General features: G+C 32.0%; 1 protein-coding gene across 1 annotated transcript; it reads left to right on the top strand.

Annotated features, from left to right (window-relative positions):
- The first annotated feature begins 15,118 nt into the window (after window positions 1-15,118).
- On the top strand, window positions 15,119-19,936 carry LOC106795379 (protein ACCELERATED CELL DEATH 6). Its single transcript, XM_014764829.3, has 3 exons — window positions 15,119-15,912; window positions 18,177-18,721; window positions 19,054-19,936. Exons 1-3 carry the CDS (start codon window positions 15,177-15,179, stop codon window positions 19,711-19,713), a joined length of 1,941 nt encoding a protein of 646 aa, XP_014620315.1. The 5' UTR covers window positions 15,119-15,176; the 3' UTR covers window positions 19,714-19,936.
- Window positions 19,937-21,801: the final 1,865 nt, after the last annotated feature.

Here is a 21,801-nt window from a genome sequence, read left to right as displayed (position 1 = left end):
TGTTCAACAAATAAGACATGCTCCAAGAATCACTGAAGGCTACAGAAGCATGAGGATTCAAAACCAATGAGACATGCTATATCCAACAAAATATGTAGTAAGAAAGAAAAAAAACTCACAAGACATTTTCTGAATAGCGATGGTCTTCATTGTAGACAGAGGGAAAACCTTCATGCAAACTGTGGTTTTTGTTTACCGCAATTTCAAAGATTAACCTCTAGATAAAAGGTCGCTTGAGAGAAACCTCCATAGGATGAAACTAGTCCAAATTGAGCTAGAAAATTTCAAGTTATGATATGTTAAATATTAATCCATATAAGAAACGATATGAATAATTGTGGAGTTTAGTAGTTATTCGTAAAATTTTATGACATAATATATTGACTAGGTGAGGAACTAAATTAGTTGAGAGAGAAGCAATATTTAATTTATAAAAAAATCAAGACAAAGTATGATTTTTTTAAAAATAAGTTGAAGCTGAGAAAACCACTTACAAAGTTGGAGAACTTGGCTAGTTTGAAGGGGTTGAAAATCAACGTTGTTCCCACCCTTGAGAGTAAGTGTATGATTTACATAACACAAGATCATGCTAATAGCTTTTAGTTATGTTTTATAAAATCTCATGTTAAATTGCTAATAAATTCTGAGAAGCTGATTATATGAAACCTTATAGGATAAGAAATTAGATCCAAATTGATGATAACTTAACTTGAATTGCTTCATAAAACAATGCAGTAGGAATTCCTTTTATAAAAGAAACAAAGCCTTAAATTTAAATGTGTTCTTCTTGCAATGTCTTAACACATATCCATAACCAAAATCTTCCATTGTTTCTATTAAATGAAAACCATAAATAAAAGCACATATGACCTGCATAAAGAACTAACACTTCGACAGACACTATCTAACAAAATTGGAAAAGGAAGGTGGAACAATAAAATTCACTATTAAGGGCAATTTATTTGCTATCGATTTTTTAATAGTCTCCACAAATTGATAGTTCCATTTTTTAAAGATTATTATATGAATGCTGATTAGTGATCAATGACCAGTTGCAAATTGGAAACCACAATTTAATTTTGTCTTATAATAAGCTTAAACGATTTAATATATCACTCTCAAACGATGATGGAGAGCCCAATTTAGGGTCTAAGACAACCTTATTAAAGCCATTGACTGTGAAATTGGAGAAGCACCAGAAATATGGATTCGAGAGCATCTTCTCTGAGAGCTAATTGACTGTTAGGCCCAGCTTCGCTTTCATGGAATGATTCCTACTTGTTATGTTTTGTTTTCCTCCAACAAGAAAAGAAAAAACCACTTTTACTTACATACAATGAATGGCAAATTTTGAAAATATATAGGAAAAAGTTGACCATACTATCCCAATTTTTGTTCTGCTTTCTAGTTTTGTTGAAAATCGTTCATACTTTCATCTAAAAAAAAAGAAAAGAAATCCTTCTACTTGCATCTTGTTGGCTCTTTTATTTTGGTTCAGTAAAAAAAAAACTACTGGCTCAAAATGATGTAAGAGGAAGTCCCAACAAGAGGATAGTCTTGTGGTAAATGCCTGTGACTCAGATTTTTATTATAGAAGAAATTCTATAATAACTATTGGTTGTTTTATTATAGAAGAAATTCTGCATGCATATATCTTTGTGACTCATATTTTTCTCTATCTTTCAAGCATCCAACATGATCTACATAGGGTTGACAAAAATATCATAAACATTACAATATTGATCAACATGTGCAGTCATCTTCAAAAACAAACTCACAAAAACAGCAGGAGATGGAGCACCACATTTGTTACATTCGGCCCTTCTCGCAAAGTTCAAATTCCCACAACTATAATAATAATACCAAATTTACAACCAAATGCATAAACATAAGAACCATCATGTGTATAATATATCTCCAGTTCCAATTACTGAAAACACAAAATATTTTTTCAGAAAATAAGAAAGGTAAAATTTGAAAAGTAGGGTAAAATCTCAAACCTTGGGTTAGGGCAACCCTAGTCTTCGTCTCTACCACTTCCGCCCCCGCTACCGCCACCTCGTCCACCACATCTCTGCCTGTTGCAATGAAAATTAAATTAAGGCGTTTTACGATTGAAGAAAAGAAAAAGAAGAAAAATAGAGAAAATAAAATTAATTTTGTTTGAATCCATTTGAATTTACTACAACTCCAAATTACTTAGCTCATCCTAATTCCCACCCTGAATCCCACCCTCAGCCCCGCTGTCCGCGGGGCTTCGCGGTGGTGCCGGTCACCACCAATATCGACGACAATGAGAATAAGGAGAGGGAGAAGGAGAAGGAGAAGGAGCGCACCAAGCTCCGCAAGCGACATCGTCGAGCCATCACCAGCCGCATGCTTGCCAGACTCCGCAGTACGGAAATTTCCCCCTGCCAACGCGTGTCGACTTAAGCGACGCGCTACAACAAATCTATTAAATAATGGAGGTTATTTTTTCGTTTAGTGGAGGTTTTTACCCTCCGCAAAATAAATTACGGAGGTTTTCAAAAACCTCCACAGTTATATTCGCCACAAGCAATTAGCGGCGGTTTTCGAAAACCTCTGGTATCGAGAATATTTTGCAGAGGTTTTTTTGTAGAGGTTTTAAACCTACGCTAACTGTGGAGGTTTTTTAAAGGAGGTTTTAAACCTACGCTAACTTTAGAGGTTTATTGGAAGAGGTTTTTATACCTACACTAAATATGGAGGTTTTTTTGTAGGAGATTTTAAACCTATGCTAAATGGAGAGGTTTATTAAAAGAGGTTTTAAAACTATACTATGGAGGGTTTTTTTTAAATCATGCTAACAATAGATGTTTTACAATTGATTTTCTAATTCTCCTTATTTTCTTGTATATAATGATTTTGTATACTCATTTTAGTTTCATAATCTACATGTATTACAATTTTTCATTTTCTTATGATATCGATAAAAAAAATGTAATAAAAAACTCATAATGAGAACGTAGAAATTATATTTCAATAACCAAAATAATAACATATAGTTCAAAGATTTATAATTCAAATTTCTATTGTAAATCAAAGTATGACATAAAATCCATAACAAAGTAATATTAGTCTTGTACTAAACTTTAAATCCAAAATACATTATAAGCAAACTAAGGGTTGCTAGCACCAGAAAATCTTCTTGCATCCAAAGGTGTATTTGGAACACTTGAAGCATCATTTGACTGAAATAAGAAAAGAAAAAACACTAATCACATATACTATATACAAGGGTGTATCACACATACTAAATCATAATGACCATCAATAAAAATAATCAATTCTAAACAATTGTTTTAATATTCTAAACTTATGCATGGTTATTACCTTGGTCATGTATGTTTACTTAAAGACCTAACTTGAGATAAAGAGTATTAAGAGCTAGCCAAAATGAATAAAATTCTACCTTAATATTGTTGATTAACTATATGCAACTTGTAATAGTAATCATATAATTAGCTATAAAAACAATTCAATAATTAAAACAATCTAATTAGAACAAGATAATAATTTGTATAAAATAAGTCATTGAATAATATTATTTAAAATATAATTTACGTTAATAAAAAAAGCTTAATTTTTCTAAGGGGTTCACATTCAACACAAAAACACATCAATTTCACAGCAATTATAAGGAAAAAAAATGAAAATTACAAAAACACCCCAAAACTCATTCCAATTGATATCTTTAAGGATCTCTACACATGTTCTCATTAATCCCTAATTGTGAATAACTCATCCCTTACCTGGGCTCACATGTCTTCAGCCAGCGATAGTAGCATCTCTAGTAGTTTTCTGAGATTCCTCCAATTTTTTCCTCTAATTGCTCCAATAGAGTTCCCAAACGTCAGAGAGACAAAGAAGGGATTGAAGCCTCCGCTTGTATTGTCTTGGTGCGATTCATTTTTTTCTCTGCGACATTTATCTCACAAATCCCAACGGTGAAGGTGTGCGGAACTGAAACACGAACCACATATCAAAATTTCATAAAAATTCAACGGTTAACGAAACCTGGATCATAGTTTTATTGAGACCGTTTTGGGTTTCTGCGGGAAAGAAAAAAGGCTATGATGCGAAAGGTATTTCTCTTATCTCAGACATTGTATCGAAATTCCCAACGGTGAGAGTGCTCGCAATTGGGTTGTGAACATGCTGTTTAAATTTCAAGACGATCCAACGGTGAATGAATCCAAGATCGTCATTTTTCTGAGACAGATTTGATGGTCTGCGGGAAAAAGAGAAGGTTTTGAGAGGAGAAGGGGAAAAACGAAAATGAGGGAAAGAGGAGGCACCTGACTTAACATAACTATTTATACCTAGGGTACTCAGCCTATTATTTGCTGTATATTTATTTATTTATACTAACAAGATTTATAAATTTATTTATGAAAAAAATGGGATGTGAGGGAGAGTTAGAGAGTGAAATTGGAATTTTGTGATTTTTTTGAGAGGGAATTTTTTTTTCCGGAAAAAAAAAACATGATTTATTTTATTTTAAAGAGAAAAGAGTGGAAAAATAATATTTAATTAGCAGAGGTTATAAACCTCCGCAAATTAAGCACAAAAAATGGTAGTTTTTAATAAATTAAGAAGGTTTCTAAAACCTCCGCAAAATAAGCACAAAAAATGATAGTTTTTAATAAATTAAGGAGGTTTCCAAAACCTCCACAAAATAACCTCTATTATTTAACATTTTTTTTGTAGTGGCGTACTCGCCTCCTCCCCCTCTCTCTGGTTTTAGTTTAGTGGGGAATGGAGACCGACGATATGCTCATTCATAGCGTACGTGCTAAACACAGTAAGAAGAAAGAGAGAGAGTGACGTATTGGGAAGAGGAGAGCACAGGAAATGAGAGAGTTTTTAATTTTTTTTAAAAAATTCAAATTGACACGGTTTCCTAAAACTATTTTTGTTTTACATTAAAATGATAGTCATATTTACCGAAATACCACCGCACGCTTAATAAGGACGTTTTTGAAATAACCGTCGTTGGCCGGACGTCATAAATGACAATTTTTTTAGTAGTGATAACTACAATTGATTGAACAAATCAAAGTGAAATAAATTAATGAGATCTTGTTTAAGGACATGAATAAACAATATTAAATATTTTAATCATTTAAAAATTAAAAATTAAATAACTTTAGTAAACTTTACAATTATTTTAAAATGTGTTGGGTAAGATATTTAAGAAACTTGAATTCATTTGTCTAACTTACAAGTTAATTTGATCAACTAAGTTTGATCAAATATGTTCCGTTTGATATACCAGCTTATGGGTCTATTTGTTAAAACTTTATTTGTTACAGGATAATTTTTTAATAAAAATAAATAGATTTCTATTTTTCTGATGGGTTTGTTTAAATTATGTTTTGTTTTAAAAAAAATCTCTATTCTTAAAAAACACTTTTTTTATAATTAAGTATTTTTAAACAAAAAGGGTTTAATTAGTAGTTTCTAACTTATTTTCATAAGTTCGATCAAATAAGTTCCGTTTGGTAAGATACTATCTTTTTCTTTTTCCTTTTTATTCTCATTAATTTACTTCAAATATTTTTTTACTCTTTTAAATCAAATAATTAAATACAATCTTTTATGTAATTTTATAGGTACTTTCTTTACTTATATAAACAAGTTTTATGTTTATTTTATTTGTAAAATGGTTTCCTAAAACCGTTTTTGTTTTACCGAAATGCCACCGCACGCTTAATAAGGATGTTTTTGAAATAATCGTCGTTGGCCGGACGTAGTAAATGACAATTTTTTTAGTAGTGACTCCCCTTCATTATGCAGTTGACATTGGTTATGCCATCGGATTTCGTATGTTATTAAAACATTCATTGCTACAATTGGATCAAACTGTCTTGGAACGAAACAAGAAGGGCCATCTTCCCCTTCATCTTGCTACAATTGGATCAAACTGTCAAAAATTTGAACCCTAAACTTAAATAAATATCTCCTGATACCTTGCTTAGATTCTAGGAGAGCATATGGTTCAAGACAATTTACTCTAAATTTGGGGGAGGAAAGTCAATTCGAATGAAAAGAAAAAGGTTAAGCATCAGCACACACAACAAATAAGTTATATGTTAAAAAACTGAAGAATAACTATGTTGTTTCAATAAGGTCAAAAGCGACTTAAGAGAAGAAAAATAGTGAGAAGGCTACTTGTATGATACACGAAAATATCATTGGGATAAGTCTAGGACTTATGCTCTCTTAGAATCTAAACCTTTGAATCCTAGAAAAACCAATGAATTTTTGTAGTCAAACCTCACTACAGGCCTGAGAAAGTCCTTTTGATTCTATTTATACATTTCTGACTTGATGGCATGAGATGAAATGCAAAGATTGAACCTCTTGTTAGTTGTTATCAATGAATAGCTTAAACACTTGTGCTTGAGTGAAACAGTAGCCGTGAGACTGTGGTTTAAGCTACTTTCCTTGATTATGTCTTATGATTAACTTCATCTAACTGTATAGTTCACATTTTGTTCTCCTATTTGTCTAGCTACATATTCTGTGAAAACAAGTGATAGGTACAAATTGCTTCATCTTTCTCATCATGCAATCAATAAATTTTGATGCATACACCTTGGTACATAAACATTGCATGTTTTACCACTTGAGGACAAGTGAGTTGTTCTCTTTTGCTTGAGGACAAGCAAAACTGTAAATTTGGGGAAGTTGTTAGTCGGTAAAAATGACTAACTTTTGTGTATAAAACTTGTGTATATTGTATCAAACTTCTCCAATTTATAGTTGTTTTGTAATATTATAAGTACTTTCTGTTAAATACAGGTAATAGATAATTTATACTTTTGTTTTGTGTGTTTAATACTCAATTTCTCTCAATTTCAGGTTAATTAGGCAAATTAGCAAAAGTTCTGTTTTCACATTCTCGCTAGGCCAATCTGCTGGCTTAGCGAGCATTCGCTAAGTGCAACACTCAGTGGCTATGCGCAAGGAAGAATCTAGAAGAAGATAAGCTGTCAGTTTCACTGAGCACACTGCTCCAGGTCATCAAGCGCACCGCTTTAGCATCCGCTAAGCGAGAGAAGCACATTAAGCCAAAATCCACTTATGCGCGATAAGCGATTCATAATTGTGCTAAGCGCGCGAGCACGGACCAACCCACCTATTTAAGCTTGAAATCAGATCTTTTTAGGAGTTTGGCATTTTTTCTTGAGAAGCCTTTACATGCACAAGAGTCTGGCCTTGGCTTGAAGCTTTTGAATGTTTAGGAAGTTCTAGAGAGAGAAAGGTCCAAGTTCCAGAGAGTTCTGAGAGATTTTGCTGTGTGAAGATCTGCAGAGACTAGAGTTCGAAGCGGAAGCTGTTATGAGAGCTTGAGATGAGTTCGTGAGTGATTGTGAGATTCTAGAGGTGAAGGAGACATCCTCACCACTTGTATTTTTGCAATCTTTCATCTTGTTTTTCTCTGTGTTGTAAAGGAGGTTTCCGGACCATGAAAAGCTAAATCCTTTGTTGGATCTTCCCTGTAGGTACTTGATGTAAATATATTTCTATCTATGTAATGATGTTTTGTGTGTTCTATGTGCTATCTGCTTTTCATTCCAGTATGCCTTTACCTTGATCACGTAGATGCATGCTTTGTTAGGGTCATTCAACAGTGGAAACTGGTCTGATTCTAAAGTCCTTGATAGTACGGGGCTAAGTTGTTGTACTTTCACGAGGAATCGGGGTACAAGAACTTAGTTGTGTATGTGTGTCTTAATGTGGTCCTGGTTGAGTTTAGTCTTACAAGAGGAATCTGCAGATGAGGCTTGATTAGGATTAGGCTAGGCAATCATGAGGAATCGGGGTCTATCAGTCTAGGAGACAACATAGGAATACATGAGCATTGTTAGAAAGAGAACATCCATTTTAGCATCAGGAACCTATTAGGAAGACCAACACGTTCTCTACTTGTTTTTACACAACATTTCTCTTGCGTGAGTTTCTTTCTTTTTGCATAGATAGTTTACATACCTGTTCATAATCACAATCATCTTTTCATACCAGACACCTATTTACCAAAATAGCTTGCCAGATAACACAAGTTCCCCGAGAGTTCGATACTTGGTTCTTACCATTTTATACTACTTGTGCGATATGATACACTTGTCGACCGCAAACAACCATCATGTCATCTACATAAACTTCTAAATTCTTTCCGAGCTGGTTTACGAATATCTTGTCCATCAGTCTCTGGTAGGTTGCTTTGACATTCCTAAGACCGAATGGCATGACTGAATAGCAATAATTAGTTGTATCAGTCATGAATGCAATTTCCTTCTCATCCTGTTTAAACATCGGGATCTGATTATACCCGAAATATGAATCTAAGAAAATGAGGATGGGGAATCCAGATGCTCTATCAAGTAGGTGATTAATACTTGAAAAGGAGTACGAGTCTTTAGGGCAGGCTTTGTTTAGGTCTATGTAATCAATTCACATTCTCCATTTCTCATTAGACTTCTTTACCATTACCACATTAGCTAACCATGTAGTGTATTGTACCTCTCTGATGAATCATGCACTTAGGAGTTTCTTTGCTTCTTTATCTATGGCTTTTCCCCTTTAGGGATCAAGCTTCTTTTTCTTTGAGATTGGTCTAGCCTCCAGACAGATGGCTAACCTGTGGTTGTGGAACTTGGGGTCGATTCCTGGCTTGTTTGATGTTGACCATCCAAAAAGGTTGACATTCTTTGTTAGTACTTAGGATATGGATCATTCTATTTCTTTATTCATCTAGCATCCGAGTTTGGTGCATTGAGATGGCTCGTTGCTGAGTTGGAAGGACTTAACCTCTTTAGTGGGTTCCAATTTCTTCTCAGCTTTTCTTGGATCAAGTTTGGTTTCTCCCAAGTTGCTATTGAGAGAGGTGCATGCTACTAGTTATACTTTGGGATTTGCCACTTTTTTTCCTTTGGCAATTTTGAGGCTTACCGCATAACATTCAATTGCAGTCATTTGATTAACTATGACTGATAATTTTCCCATCCTTACTCAGGAACTTCATTGCCAGATAAGGAGTTGAAATGATGGCCCCTAACTCGTTCAATGAAAGACCTTCTATCAATATATTCTAAGAAGTCAAGGTGTCAACTAGAAGGTACTTGATCATGATTGACTTTGATCCCCTTTCATCTCTGAAAGTATTTAACAAGTGCATATATGTTATTGTGTTTGTTTTCTCTCTTGTGAAACCTATGAGTTGCTCTGAGAATGACTCAATATGCTTTTCTGGTATGCCTAGTTGTTTAAAGGCCAACCAGTATAGGTCATCGGCCAAACTTCCATTATCAAGTAGGACTTTCCACATTAAGAAGTTAGCAACCTCTATCTTGGCCACCATGGGATCGTAGTGACATTGGTTTATCCCCTCGAAATCTTCATTAGTGAAAGTGATGGGGGGGGGGGGGGGAGGGTAGGCTCCTTGTGGGCTTTTTTTCAACTGCAACCGGGTTAACAAGCTTAAGGTTGCAGACATAGCCCTTGCGTGTTGAGTTTGAATTTCCTCCCCTTGTGAATCCTCCGACTATTGTGTTGATTACACCTTGAAGCCGAGTTTTGGGTTGGGGATTCTTGCCCTGACATTATGTTTTTGTTGCCTTACAAGTCCTGTTGTGTTCTAGATGCTTCTATCTTGATTCCTTTCGCATTCCTTATTACGTGATGGGTCTTTGACAAACTTCTACAGATGCCCCTCTTGGATCAATCTCTCTATTTTATCCTTAACGCTAGTACAATCTTCAGTGTTGTGACCAGCAACTTGATGATATTGGTAGTACTTGGACCTATCAGCTCCTGGTGAAGGTCGATTCTTAGCTGGCAACTACTACAAGCTTCCTTTACAACTTAGCCTTAACTCTCTGTCAGTGGAGTGTAGTGGCTGAATTTGGATCGGGGCGGTCTATCAATTCTGAATTTTCCTCGACTACAGCTGCTTTCGATCTTCACTTCTCAGTTCACCGACTTCCTTGAGGATTATCCCTGCACTTTCTCTCAGAACATGGTTTTCTCTTCCATCTAAATGAATCTGATAGCCCTTGCTCTCAACTCATGCAATGTTGCCAGCAGTTTTTTGCATAGGCTGTCCGAGAAGGGATCAAAGTTTAGTGCAATAATCATTGAAGTGAGTGTGACTTTGGGGCTCAAGCTCTAAGTCTGAACTGAGATTGATGAGTACCTCTCCATGAATTTGAAAAGTGATTCATCTTCTTCTCATCTAATGTCAGCAAGTGCCACATTCGTCAAATGATGTGGTTTGTTCATTGCTTATTATGCTCCAAAACATGCGATAAGCGTTGCAAAATGAATCTATGGAGTTTTTTTGACAATTAAGTATACCAAGGGAGTGCTACACCCTTCAACATTATAGGAAACACTCGACACATGATTGCGTCATCATTCGTGAACAGATTCATCTGTGTGACAAATGCATCCATGTGTTCATCTGAGTCCGAGAGTTCATTGTAATGATCGATATTCAACGATTTCCTTCTAGGTGGGAGTTGAGCCTCCATTATTTCGCTGATGAAAAGATGCAACCAAGTGTTAGCGTTTATTGTTTTCTAGACTAGTTGTGTGGGGGTTCCTTTTCACCATGTTGTATCAGCCGTGTTTGTCCTAGCCAGATGGGTCTGGTGGGTTGATGTTGTCACAATTGAGTTTGCATTCTGGTCCTCTTAAATCTTTAGATATTGCTCTTTAAAATTGGTATGCTCTTTTCGAAGATCTTCCATCTCCTGAGTGTTTCTTTTCTTCAAGAAGTGCATCTCTCTTTGTAGGGCAACGATTAACGAGTGATCATCAAGCTCCCGACATGAAGGACTCCTCATGTTTGTTGGGTTCCCCTTTTTAGAGGCACCAATGACAAGTGTCCCCTTTACGGTGAATTCCTGTCGGATGGTCAATTTCCCTGAAGGATGGTGATGGTTTTATTGTCATTTGTAGCCATTGCTGATGTAGTGGTCAAAGGAGAAGTTTTTCTTTGGTCCCATGGTGGGAGCCAAATGTTCTTATTATATTTGGAAAAACATTTTCACGACGACAATCCTCCGTGGACTCCTCCATGTACAGTGGTAGGGCGTACCTGCAAAGACACTTTGACACTCAAGTTAGCAATGTAGAAGTATACATGTATCATAATATAGGTTAGATTAAGAGTTGATTTACCTAAACCATGTCGATTCCCTTTTATAGAGGTGAAATTAGATGATAAGATCTCAAATATCTTTCTAAGATATAATATAAAATAAAAATATATAATTTTATCTTATCTTTTCTCTAATAATAGATAACATATATCTTTAGGGGATATCTTTGCTTTTTTATAAAAGATGAAGTTTTCTTCTTTTCTTAATTAAATCCACTCAAATTCTATGAATCTAATAAACCTACTCGATCAACCATTGAGTATATTAAGTATAGAGGTTTGTTGAGTTCAAGTACTACATAGTCTACATAGAAAATTTCACAATAATAACGAATTCGCAACTCATTTTCTTTTTCTTGCAAAGCAAACAAATTAGTATATTGATAGCAATGATTGTCTAAACTCTCAAGATGTTCCCATCACCCAGTTTCGAAACATGCATTATTGGTTGCCCTACAAACATCATGCCTGTACTTGGAAAGGAATCATCTCATTATTTAGTGTATGTTTGATTTGAAGTTGAAAATATTGTAACACATATTTCAATGTAAATTCAACGAATAAAAATAAAATAAATGTAAAAACAATAATTCTAATTCGTTTATAAAATTACTTTTTCTCAAAGTTAATATTGTAATTGCAAACCAAACATACTCAGTCTGCCACAAATGATTATTTACTACCCAGCTTTACAATCTTTAGGGATAAAACATAAATAACACTTGACAAGGTGACCACAATAACTACAATTACGTCAGCAAGCAATTGTAGGGATCCAGATTCCATACGTACAATGATAAGTCGAACCCCTTCATTAATATATTTATGGCATTACATATTTATTTTCATCAAAATATGATACTTTCTCGGTTATTTTCATGAACACTATTTAATTTATATTTATTAATTAAAATAATTAAATTTTTTGTTTTGTTTTGTAGGAGTTACAATATAATTTTGTGTCAATTAAGAAATTGAATTTATTTTTATATTTTTAATTATGTTTATTTTAACTTAATATATTGTATAATTTTAAAATATACATTTGATTATCATCAATTAATCATAATTTAATTCCAATTATAGGTTAAAATATATTATGAACTAGTTGGTTGAATGACTTGTTTAAAATAGTTTCTCTTTTTTTTTTGTTGTTGAAAAAATAGTTTCTCTTTGAAACCCTGTACGAAAGTTTGTGTTGATCTAGATATCAGAATTAAAGAAATCTAAAAAGTTGGTAAGCCATCCAAAAATATAAATATACTGTATATTGCAGTCTCCACTGAATCAGCAAAGAAATTAAGATTGTCATGTTGACTTTTTTATATTGGCCTCGCTGTCCCAAAGGAAGAATGCATCCTCATTCAAACAGTAACGTGAGTTTAAATTTATTATAAAGGTTACTTTGGACTAATTAAGGCGCGTAACAGTAAGAAGAGTTATTGGTAATTATTTTTGGTAATTATTTTGACACACTCTGAAGGTTTTTGTTTTTTTTAGAGTTGAGGGGACACATGATATACACGCAAGCTGAATACTCCCTTCAACCACGTATTCATCCAAACGAAAACGAAGTATTCCCCTCAATAAGTACGTCTTGGCTCTTAACATATGCAAACAACGGGTAATATTCGACTGTGATTATCACCAATAAACTATTTAAAGGTAATTGTTTAATTAGAAATACTTAAACATAATTAGAAAGTACATTACATAACTAACAATTAATCAAGATGTACAGGCCTATAGACCCAATACCCAATAATAATGTTAGTATAAAAGGGATGAACATCTCACGTAAGAGGATTAATTTATTTTCTAACACTCATTGTATATCATCAATAGCTCTGAACCAAACTCTGATTAAAGCGTTAAAATATCTTTTACAAGTATTTTTCATTCTTTCGGATGTACACACTCTAGAGGATTTAACAAGGAATCATCAAAAAAGACCATTCGATATAACAGAAGACACTTCGGTAAAATAATATGTGTTTGATCTATTTGTGACAAGTATTGAGCATCTTTCGTTCTTCCATGATATTAGTGTGGGAACTGAAATAAATTAAACCTAAAATCTAAAGGTTAACATTTTATGAATAAAATGGTTAAAAAAACTGACTTCACGCCAACCAAGTATTATATATGCACCGAATCTTGCCACCTACCATAAACACATTCACATACTACATACTTGGATAATGGTACATGCGAATTAATTATTTAATTCATTAATAAAGTAGTTTTTTTTATAATAACTGTTATAAAATATTTATCAATTTTATTAATAATTAATTTTTATTGGAGAACCCAGCAGGTCATGGTTAATAAATTCTTCCCTTTCAATCCACATTTTCTCTATCCATAACATTTAAATATAAGATTTTACTTAAAAGTAATGAAATTTAATATAACTTGGACCAACTTGTCCGTTCAAAGTAGTAATTTGTAGATAGATTTTTCCCTAACTAATTGTTATCTCCAACTAGCCAAAAAAAATTATGTATCACCAATTACTTAATTTATATACACTCATTGCGGGTTTATATCTGTTGCGATTACTTTACCAAGTCAAGTTGACTTTAATTTGTAATAAACTCTTTGCAATTGGATTGGCCTTGCTATCAGTCGAACAATAATGCGAGTTTAAATTTTATCGTTGACGTCGTCTTCTAATTCTTCTAATCGTGGTGTGGGAACGCAAATAATTTAGGGTTGAATTACATTTTGGTTTATATAATTGCAATAACTTTCTCTCTTAATTGTTATAGTTTAAATATTTTATTTTGATCTTTATAATTACAATTTGTTAATCCTTTTAGTCTTTGTCATTGTCATCTAAAGTCGTCTAACATGGAAGAAGGTTGCGATCTTTACCAACAAGTTATACGAGAACACTGGGAAGTGGTTGTTGGGAAAGGACATCAGGCGATGCGAACTATCAGAATGTGCGACAAAGAATTTGAAAGTTGTTAGAAGGAAAAAAAATCATGAAAAAGAAACTTTGTTTTACAACAAGAAATTTATGGCACGGTTAAAAGCCGCCAAAGTCTTTAGCGGTTTTACAACGTTAATTTTAATTTTGTAGTAATTTTAAAGAACTTGGATATAACGACGCTACAAGTACAATAGTATTAAAATATAAGGATTAGCAAAAAAATTATTGTAACTATAAGGAGAAAAATAATAATTAAACCTAAATTAAGGATCAAAGCATAAGTGCATTACAATTCACAAGAAGAAAATAATTTTTAAAAAATTAAGTTCAGGTCAAAACACACACACACACACACACACACACACACACACACACACACACACACACACACACACACACACACACACACACACACACACACACACACCAAGAGTATTTTTATGAAAGATAATCTTATTTAAATTAAACTATATTCTTAAAATCGCAAGAGAGAAAGTATTTTTATGAAAGTTAATCTTATTTAAATTAAACTATATTCTTAAAATCGTTCTAAAGGCAATATAGTGAGACCTAATTAAAGTAAATTTTAAGAAAGATTTTTTTTTCTTACTTTAAAAAATAAGAAAGTCACATGTTGTGCCTTTTTAGTATCATATGTAATTTTTTTTTCTTTTAAAAATCTAATAGCAAATAATATTTTGTTAATGAGTCTATAACTTAAATTTTAGTTATTTACTTTTGGGTCGGACCTATGCATTGATGACAAAATTCCTTCCAATATTTATTCATTTAACGTACACAACTACATAACCAATAGTAAAACTCCTTTAATTAAATGAAAACAATGCTTATATTTACAACCATCCTTTGATAATAGTTCATGCGAATTAATTATTTAATTCATCAATAAAATTATTATTATAGACCAATGTATCACTGTTACTAACCACTTAATTTTTATATATAGGTATTGCGGGTTTACATTACAACCTAAATCTTCCATCCTTTAGTTCATTTGATTAAGGCGTTAATCCATTAACCTAAATCATGAATCATTCGCAAAATTCTATCAATTTGGTTGATGCAAAACAGAGATGCAGCGAGAGGATGAAGAAACTGAAGAACACACAATTCTCAAGTCAACAAGGTGCAGCAGCTTCACAACCGAGACCACTGCTGCACAAGGAACTTGTTGGGGAGAAAAAAGTTATGAATTCTGAGTTTAATGAAGCTGTTGAAAAAGGAGATATGGATAACTTTGTTAACGTGTTGGAGCAAGTTTGTAGAGAAAGGAACCTACCTTTGTCTGCTGTTTTTGATCAAGTCACCTGGACTGGTGATTCGTTGCTTCATGTGGCAGCAGATAAGGGGAAACAACATATTGTAGAGCTGATTGCTGATCACTTTCAAGAGCTTCTTATTAGAAGAAACGCTAGAGGTGATACTGCACTTCATGTTGCTGTGAGGTCTATGAACTCCAATATAGTCAAGTTCATTCTCAACAAAGATAAAAAGCTAGCAAAAGAAAAGAATCAATATGGGAACACTCCTTTGCACGAGGCTGTCTACAGTGAGCATGTTGATGTGGTTAATCAGATTTTACTTGCCGATAAGGATGTGGTTCATTCTTTGAACAAGTCAAACCAATCACCGTTATATTTGGCAGTTGCGAATGGGAACTTGGAAATTCTTAATCTTCTATTGGATGTTCCATTACCTTCAGATCTTCCACGGTGCCTTGGAAACTCTCCACTTCATGCTGCCATACTGGAACGGAAGCCTGGTATTCAGTTTTTATTTTTCTTTTCAAATCAATGACTATATATTCATGGTACTTTAATTAAACACTACATATGGACCAGTAATATGGCCCAATAATTAAAATATATAGCTGGTCAGTAGAGTAATCTATACCTTATAAATTGGTTTTGTTAAGTTATATGCAAACCTAAACTATAAGATAGTATTAGAGATTCAGAATCTATCTTAACAATTATTCATGTTGGACTTATCAGGTCATCCATTATCAGACCGCTTGCAGTAGTTTTAGTCCTAAAAACTTCATGTGAGATATCCAATCTTAAATGTGAGGAGGTGTATTAGAGAAATCTTACAAATAAACGGTTTTGTAAAACTGTGTTAGGTCAAATTTAAATTATAAGAATTTCATAAAGTTATGGAGCTGAGTTTATAAGTTTAAACCTGCAAGTTAATCGTATTGCTTACAATTTGTGCGAAGACCACAAAAAATACAGGTTAATTTGTTTAAACGTTTGTTTTTACGTGTTTTTTGTTTGTACATTATGAACTAAACACGTTGAAGTTCGCAATCGCAGGTTACAGTCAACACCCGCAAATTATACTTTACATATAATTTGTTATTTTTAGTTAACTTTACTAATATTTTAGTTATTTTATTTTATTTTTTGCCCATATGTTTGTTTATTTAATTTTTTTTGTTAACTATACTTGTCACTTGCATGCCAACTTCGAAGGGACTAAACATGAGGGAATAATTTCATGAGCCCATTTCTTTTATAGAGGGTGTTTGTTGTATCTCATGGGAATTTGTAATTAATTAACTAGACTTAAATGGGTCAGCTTGAATCATCTATTAAGAGGGTATGCGAATTGATTTTGATTTTGGTTGGATTTGATAAAATTTATCATGTAATCCAATTAAATTTAAAGGATTGGATTGAGTTAGTTTTTGAAGAAAAAATTAAAATTTAATTCAAATTAATTCATTTGTAAAAGGTTTAAGTTAGATTGGATTATCAGGTCAAAATATTTAATTTTTTCTTGTTATTTTTAAAATCTAAGATTTTTTATAAGCTAAAAATTTTATTAAACAAAATATCGAATACATTATTTATAATTATTAAGTGTAATCAAATAGTGAAAGAAAAGATCATCAAAGGAATTATATTATTATCATCATCATCACATAGACAAACATACTATATTAAACATAATTTAAAAATTAAAATATAATAAACAAGTTCAAACATCATATTCACAAAGCCTAAAAATCCAAAAATTAAAACTATTATAGTATAGTTTAAAAATTCCAATGTTATTAAATAGTCAAATGAATAATGCTACTAAAACTTCAACTATATCTATAATAGTTTGAAAAAAATGAAAAACAAAAAAATATTTTATAATTAATTGAGAGTTAAAATCCTAATTTTGTGAGATAATTGAGTAAAATCACAAGAATTGATGAGAAAAGAAGAAACGGTCTCACAGTTAATTACTAAGTCTAATAATAATAATTGATTTTTTAAAATTTTAAAATATATTATATATTAAATAAATAATAAAAATAAAAAATTATTCCAAATTATAACGTTTATTTTCTTTTTCGATATGAATTTTACATAATAGGGAGGTTGTTTCATTTTTTTCTATTTCTACTTTAAATTTATATTTTCATATTTATTTATAAATTTCATAATAATAATTTAATGCAAATTAACGGGTCAACAAGTCATGTTAACACCTCATGGTATTAAAATTTGTAATTCAATTCAAAACTCAACAAATTTGAATGAGTTGTATCAGATTTTACCCCAATACAAAAAAAATACCTAACTAAATTAAAATTGTTTAAATTAATTTGAATTAATTCAGATATACACGTATATGTAAACACTCCTACCATCTATATCCAGCCTACTTATACTTAATAATATGAACGACCATGAAAATTACAAAATAAGTTAGAAATAACTTATTACAATAAAATTCACCATAAAACTTGTTTAAATAAGTTAAAAATATATATAAAAAAGTCATAGGTCCAACTGAATTCAGATATAAACTTTGGTAAATGCAACCGTAAATAAGAAGAATTAGACATCTAAATATATTAACAAGCTATAACTTAATTTTTATTAGAAAATATATTCTTCATCATAAATGTAAAAAATTTATTTAATTTTTAAATAATTAAAATATTTAATAGAATATATTTAATATTCTCTAATCTGCCCATAGCAAACTCCTAATCAAATTATTTTACTTTGTTTTGTTCAACTGTAGATCTAATAAAACATATACTAGTGGAAAGACCTGAGCTAGTTTATTTAAGGGATGAAGATGGAGGTACTCCCCTGCATTATGCAGCTTACATTGGTTATGGTCAAGGATTTCATATACTCTTAGAAAATTCATCAAAAAACTCATATGAAATTGTCTTGGAAGCGAACAAGAAAGGTCATCTTCCTATTCACCTTGCTGGCAAAAGAGGTCATGTTGAGGTTGTCCAAAATTTCCTTCAACGTGACTGGAATATTAATCCTTTTGTTCTCCTCAATCAAAAGGGTCAAAACATTCTTCACGTTGCTGCAAAGAATGGAAGAAGTGATGTGGTGCGATGCCTAATGAAAAATTGGAAGATTGATCAATCTACTATAAACCAGAAAGACTGTGATGGGAACACACCGTTGCATTTGGCTTCAAAAAATTTATTTCCTAAAGTTTTGTACTTTATTACACAAGATAGGAGGACTAATATGAATCTCTTGAATAACAACGGGTTAACAGCTCGAGATATCGTTAACAACAATCAACTGGCGATTCGAAAGGTATGTTGAATTAATAATTAATATCAAGGGAAGAAGTGGTTAAGACTTTATATTGATTTCATGCAATATAGTAATAGGTTTCAATAGATGAAAAAAGATGACATAGAATCATATAAAAAGACATGAAATAATATTAAATTTTATCATTTGAGATATGAATATCAATTATATTTGATACGAAATAGAGTATTATAGTAGTACCGTTTGAAATACTCTTTGGTTTCACTATATTCTACTGCATACTATTTCATTTAATTCTATCATTAGATATCACTAATCACAACATGAAACTCCTACTTGTTAATGACGCATAACTTCAAATTGTGATGTAGTTTCTAGCCAATCGAGTGTTAAAAGAAGCTGGTGTCCCCTTGAAAGTAAAAGATATGTTGCGTTCTCAACATAAACAATCACCCAGAACAGAATTGAGCTTAAAAGATCTCCTGACCACATTTTTAGTTGTGGCCACATTGATGGTAACTGTGACATTTGCAGCTGCTTTCACTATGCCAGGAGGTGTATACGGTCCTGATGATCCAAACCCAAAAAATAGAGGGACAGCAATTTTCGCTCATAAACCGTTATTCTGGGTATTCACCATCTTCAACATAATAGCTATGTATAGCTCTGTCATTGCATGTGGACTTATGTTGTTGGCTTTTGTTTTTGATCATAAATTGGCAACACAAGCAACTACGATTGCAATGGGTGGTTTGGTTCTTGCTTTTTTGACAGTGCCGGTGGCATTTATGGCGGCTGTACGTCTAGTTGTGGCCAATAACTTTACACTTGCCCTTATTATAACTGTTATTGGAGTCCTGTACAGTTCCATCATCTTGTTGTGTTTGGTTTTTGGTTTTTTTCCAATTGGATATAGCCCTCCTCAAGTTGCTAAACTCGTTCTTCGGATTTTAATTACATTAATAAACTATGATGATAAGCCTAGAGATTCAGTTTCTCAGAAAGAGGACAAAATGAGGAAGGACAATTAACTAGAGGAGCATGTGTAATAAGGAGATTAAACCACATGCTAGTGTTTATTGTATTGCTTATACATGCACACAATGGTAAGGAGAATAAAAATTAAAATTTCAGCTTTGTTGTGTTTATTGTATTGCGTTTTTCCCACAAGGGCGAATCAGCTGTTAAGGAGTCATTTTTTAATTTTAAAAATTATTAAATGAGGATAAATTTTTAAATAATTATCTAAAAACAAATAAATCTTAAAATATCTTACAAATTTTAAATTTAAAGTTTAATTTTATGACTTTTTTTTTACTAAAATTTAAAGAAATTTATGACTTTTTAAGTTTTATAAGATTTGAAGTGGTAAATTATTTACGACGGTAAAGTCGTAAATATTTTATTTAAGTTAATGTTTTTATTTTTAGTTTTATTTTATATTTTTTATATTGTTTTATTTAATAATTTTTTAATATTTTATTTAATATTTTATTTAATATTTTTTATATTTTTGTAAGTTTTTTACTTAATATTTTTATATATTTTTTATTTAGTATTTTCTATATGATTTATTTTATTTTATTTTATGTATTTTTTATAAATATTTATAGTAGTTATATGTACAATTTTAAAATCGAATTCATTCGAATGTATTATAATTTGGAAAAAAATTCATAACATCAGAGAAAAATATAAAAATATTAAATAAAATATAAAAAAGAAAAAAATATATTAAATAAAACAACATAAAAATAAAAAAATATTAAAATGCCCAATTAAAATCCTTGATGTTGGCCTAAGGCCTTAGACCACGACCACATTGAAAATAATACTCCTTCTAGAATTCTGCTTTTTTCAAACTTTCCATCTCTGAATATACAATGGTTGCGGGCATTTCATACACCCCCAGACTACAGAGCCCACATAATATTCCAGACCTCTGAATACAATTGTTTGTGTTAATTTGAAAATTGACATAATTTGCAAAAAATTTATGCTTATTTATTAATCTATACATTTTATAAATTTTAAAATTAAAGTAGTTTAATATATTATGAACAGGTAATTTTATAATAGGTGAAATGACTCTTTTTTTTTTAATAGTTTCTCTCTTAAACACTGTTGCTAAATTTATCTTGAGATCTAGCTATCAAAATTAAAGAAATCTAAAAAGCTGGTAAGCCAACGAGAAAAAAATAAATATATATTTCAGTCACCGTAGAATACTTGACCTCTTAATAAAATCTGCCACTGGCTTGGCTGGCTGTCCCAAACGAATTGTGGGTCATCATTCGAACAGTGATGTGAGTTTAAATTTTATCGTATTCGTAGTCTTCGTTCTTTTAAGATCGTGGTGTGGGAACGGAAATAAATCTAAGATCTAAGCATTAACAATTCGTGAATAAAATGGTTAAAAAACTGACTTCACGTCAACAAAGAATTATATGCACAGAATAATGCTAACAACCCTTTATTTTCACACAAAACCATCCTTTGATAATGGTAGATGCAAATTAATTATTTAATTCATTAATAAATAATTTATAGACAGACGCATCACTAATTACGTAATTTATAGATAGGTAATAGGTATATTGCAGGTTTACATCTGTGCAAGTACATTACAACCTTAATTTTTCGGGGTTTGTTGTATTTGATTAAGGCATTAATTAATCAATCAGCGTACCTTAATCAATTAGCCAACCCAAATCATGAATCATGTGCAAATTCCTATCGACCCAGATGACGCAAGTTGGAAAGATAGATGCAGGCAAGAGGATGAAGGAATTGGAGAATAGACAATTCCCAAGTCAAAATGCAGCATCACAACCACAACTACTGCATAAGGAGCTTGTTAGGAAGAGAAAAGTTATGATTTCTGAGTTGTATCAAGCTGTTGAAAAAGGAGATATGGATAACTTGGTCGACGCGATGCAGCGAGTGTGTGACGGAAGGTGAACACCCTTCCATGCTATTTTTTATCAAGTTACCTGCGCAGGTGATTCATTGCTTCATGTGGCAGCAGATCATAAGGGGAGAGAAAAGATTGCAGAGTTGATTTGTGATCAGTTTGTTGGGTCAATAAACCATATACAATACCAAATATCAAATGAGCA

This window comes from Glycine max, chromosome 12, assembly GCF_000004515.6.
Source record: "Glycine max cultivar Williams 82 chromosome 12, Glycine_max_v4.0, whole genome shotgun sequence".
NCBI lineage: Eukaryota > Viridiplantae > Streptophyta > Magnoliopsida > Fabales > Fabaceae > Glycine > Glycine max.
The sequence above is the reverse complement of the archived record's forward strand: the minus strand, read 5'-3'. Positions and strand labels throughout refer to the sequence as shown.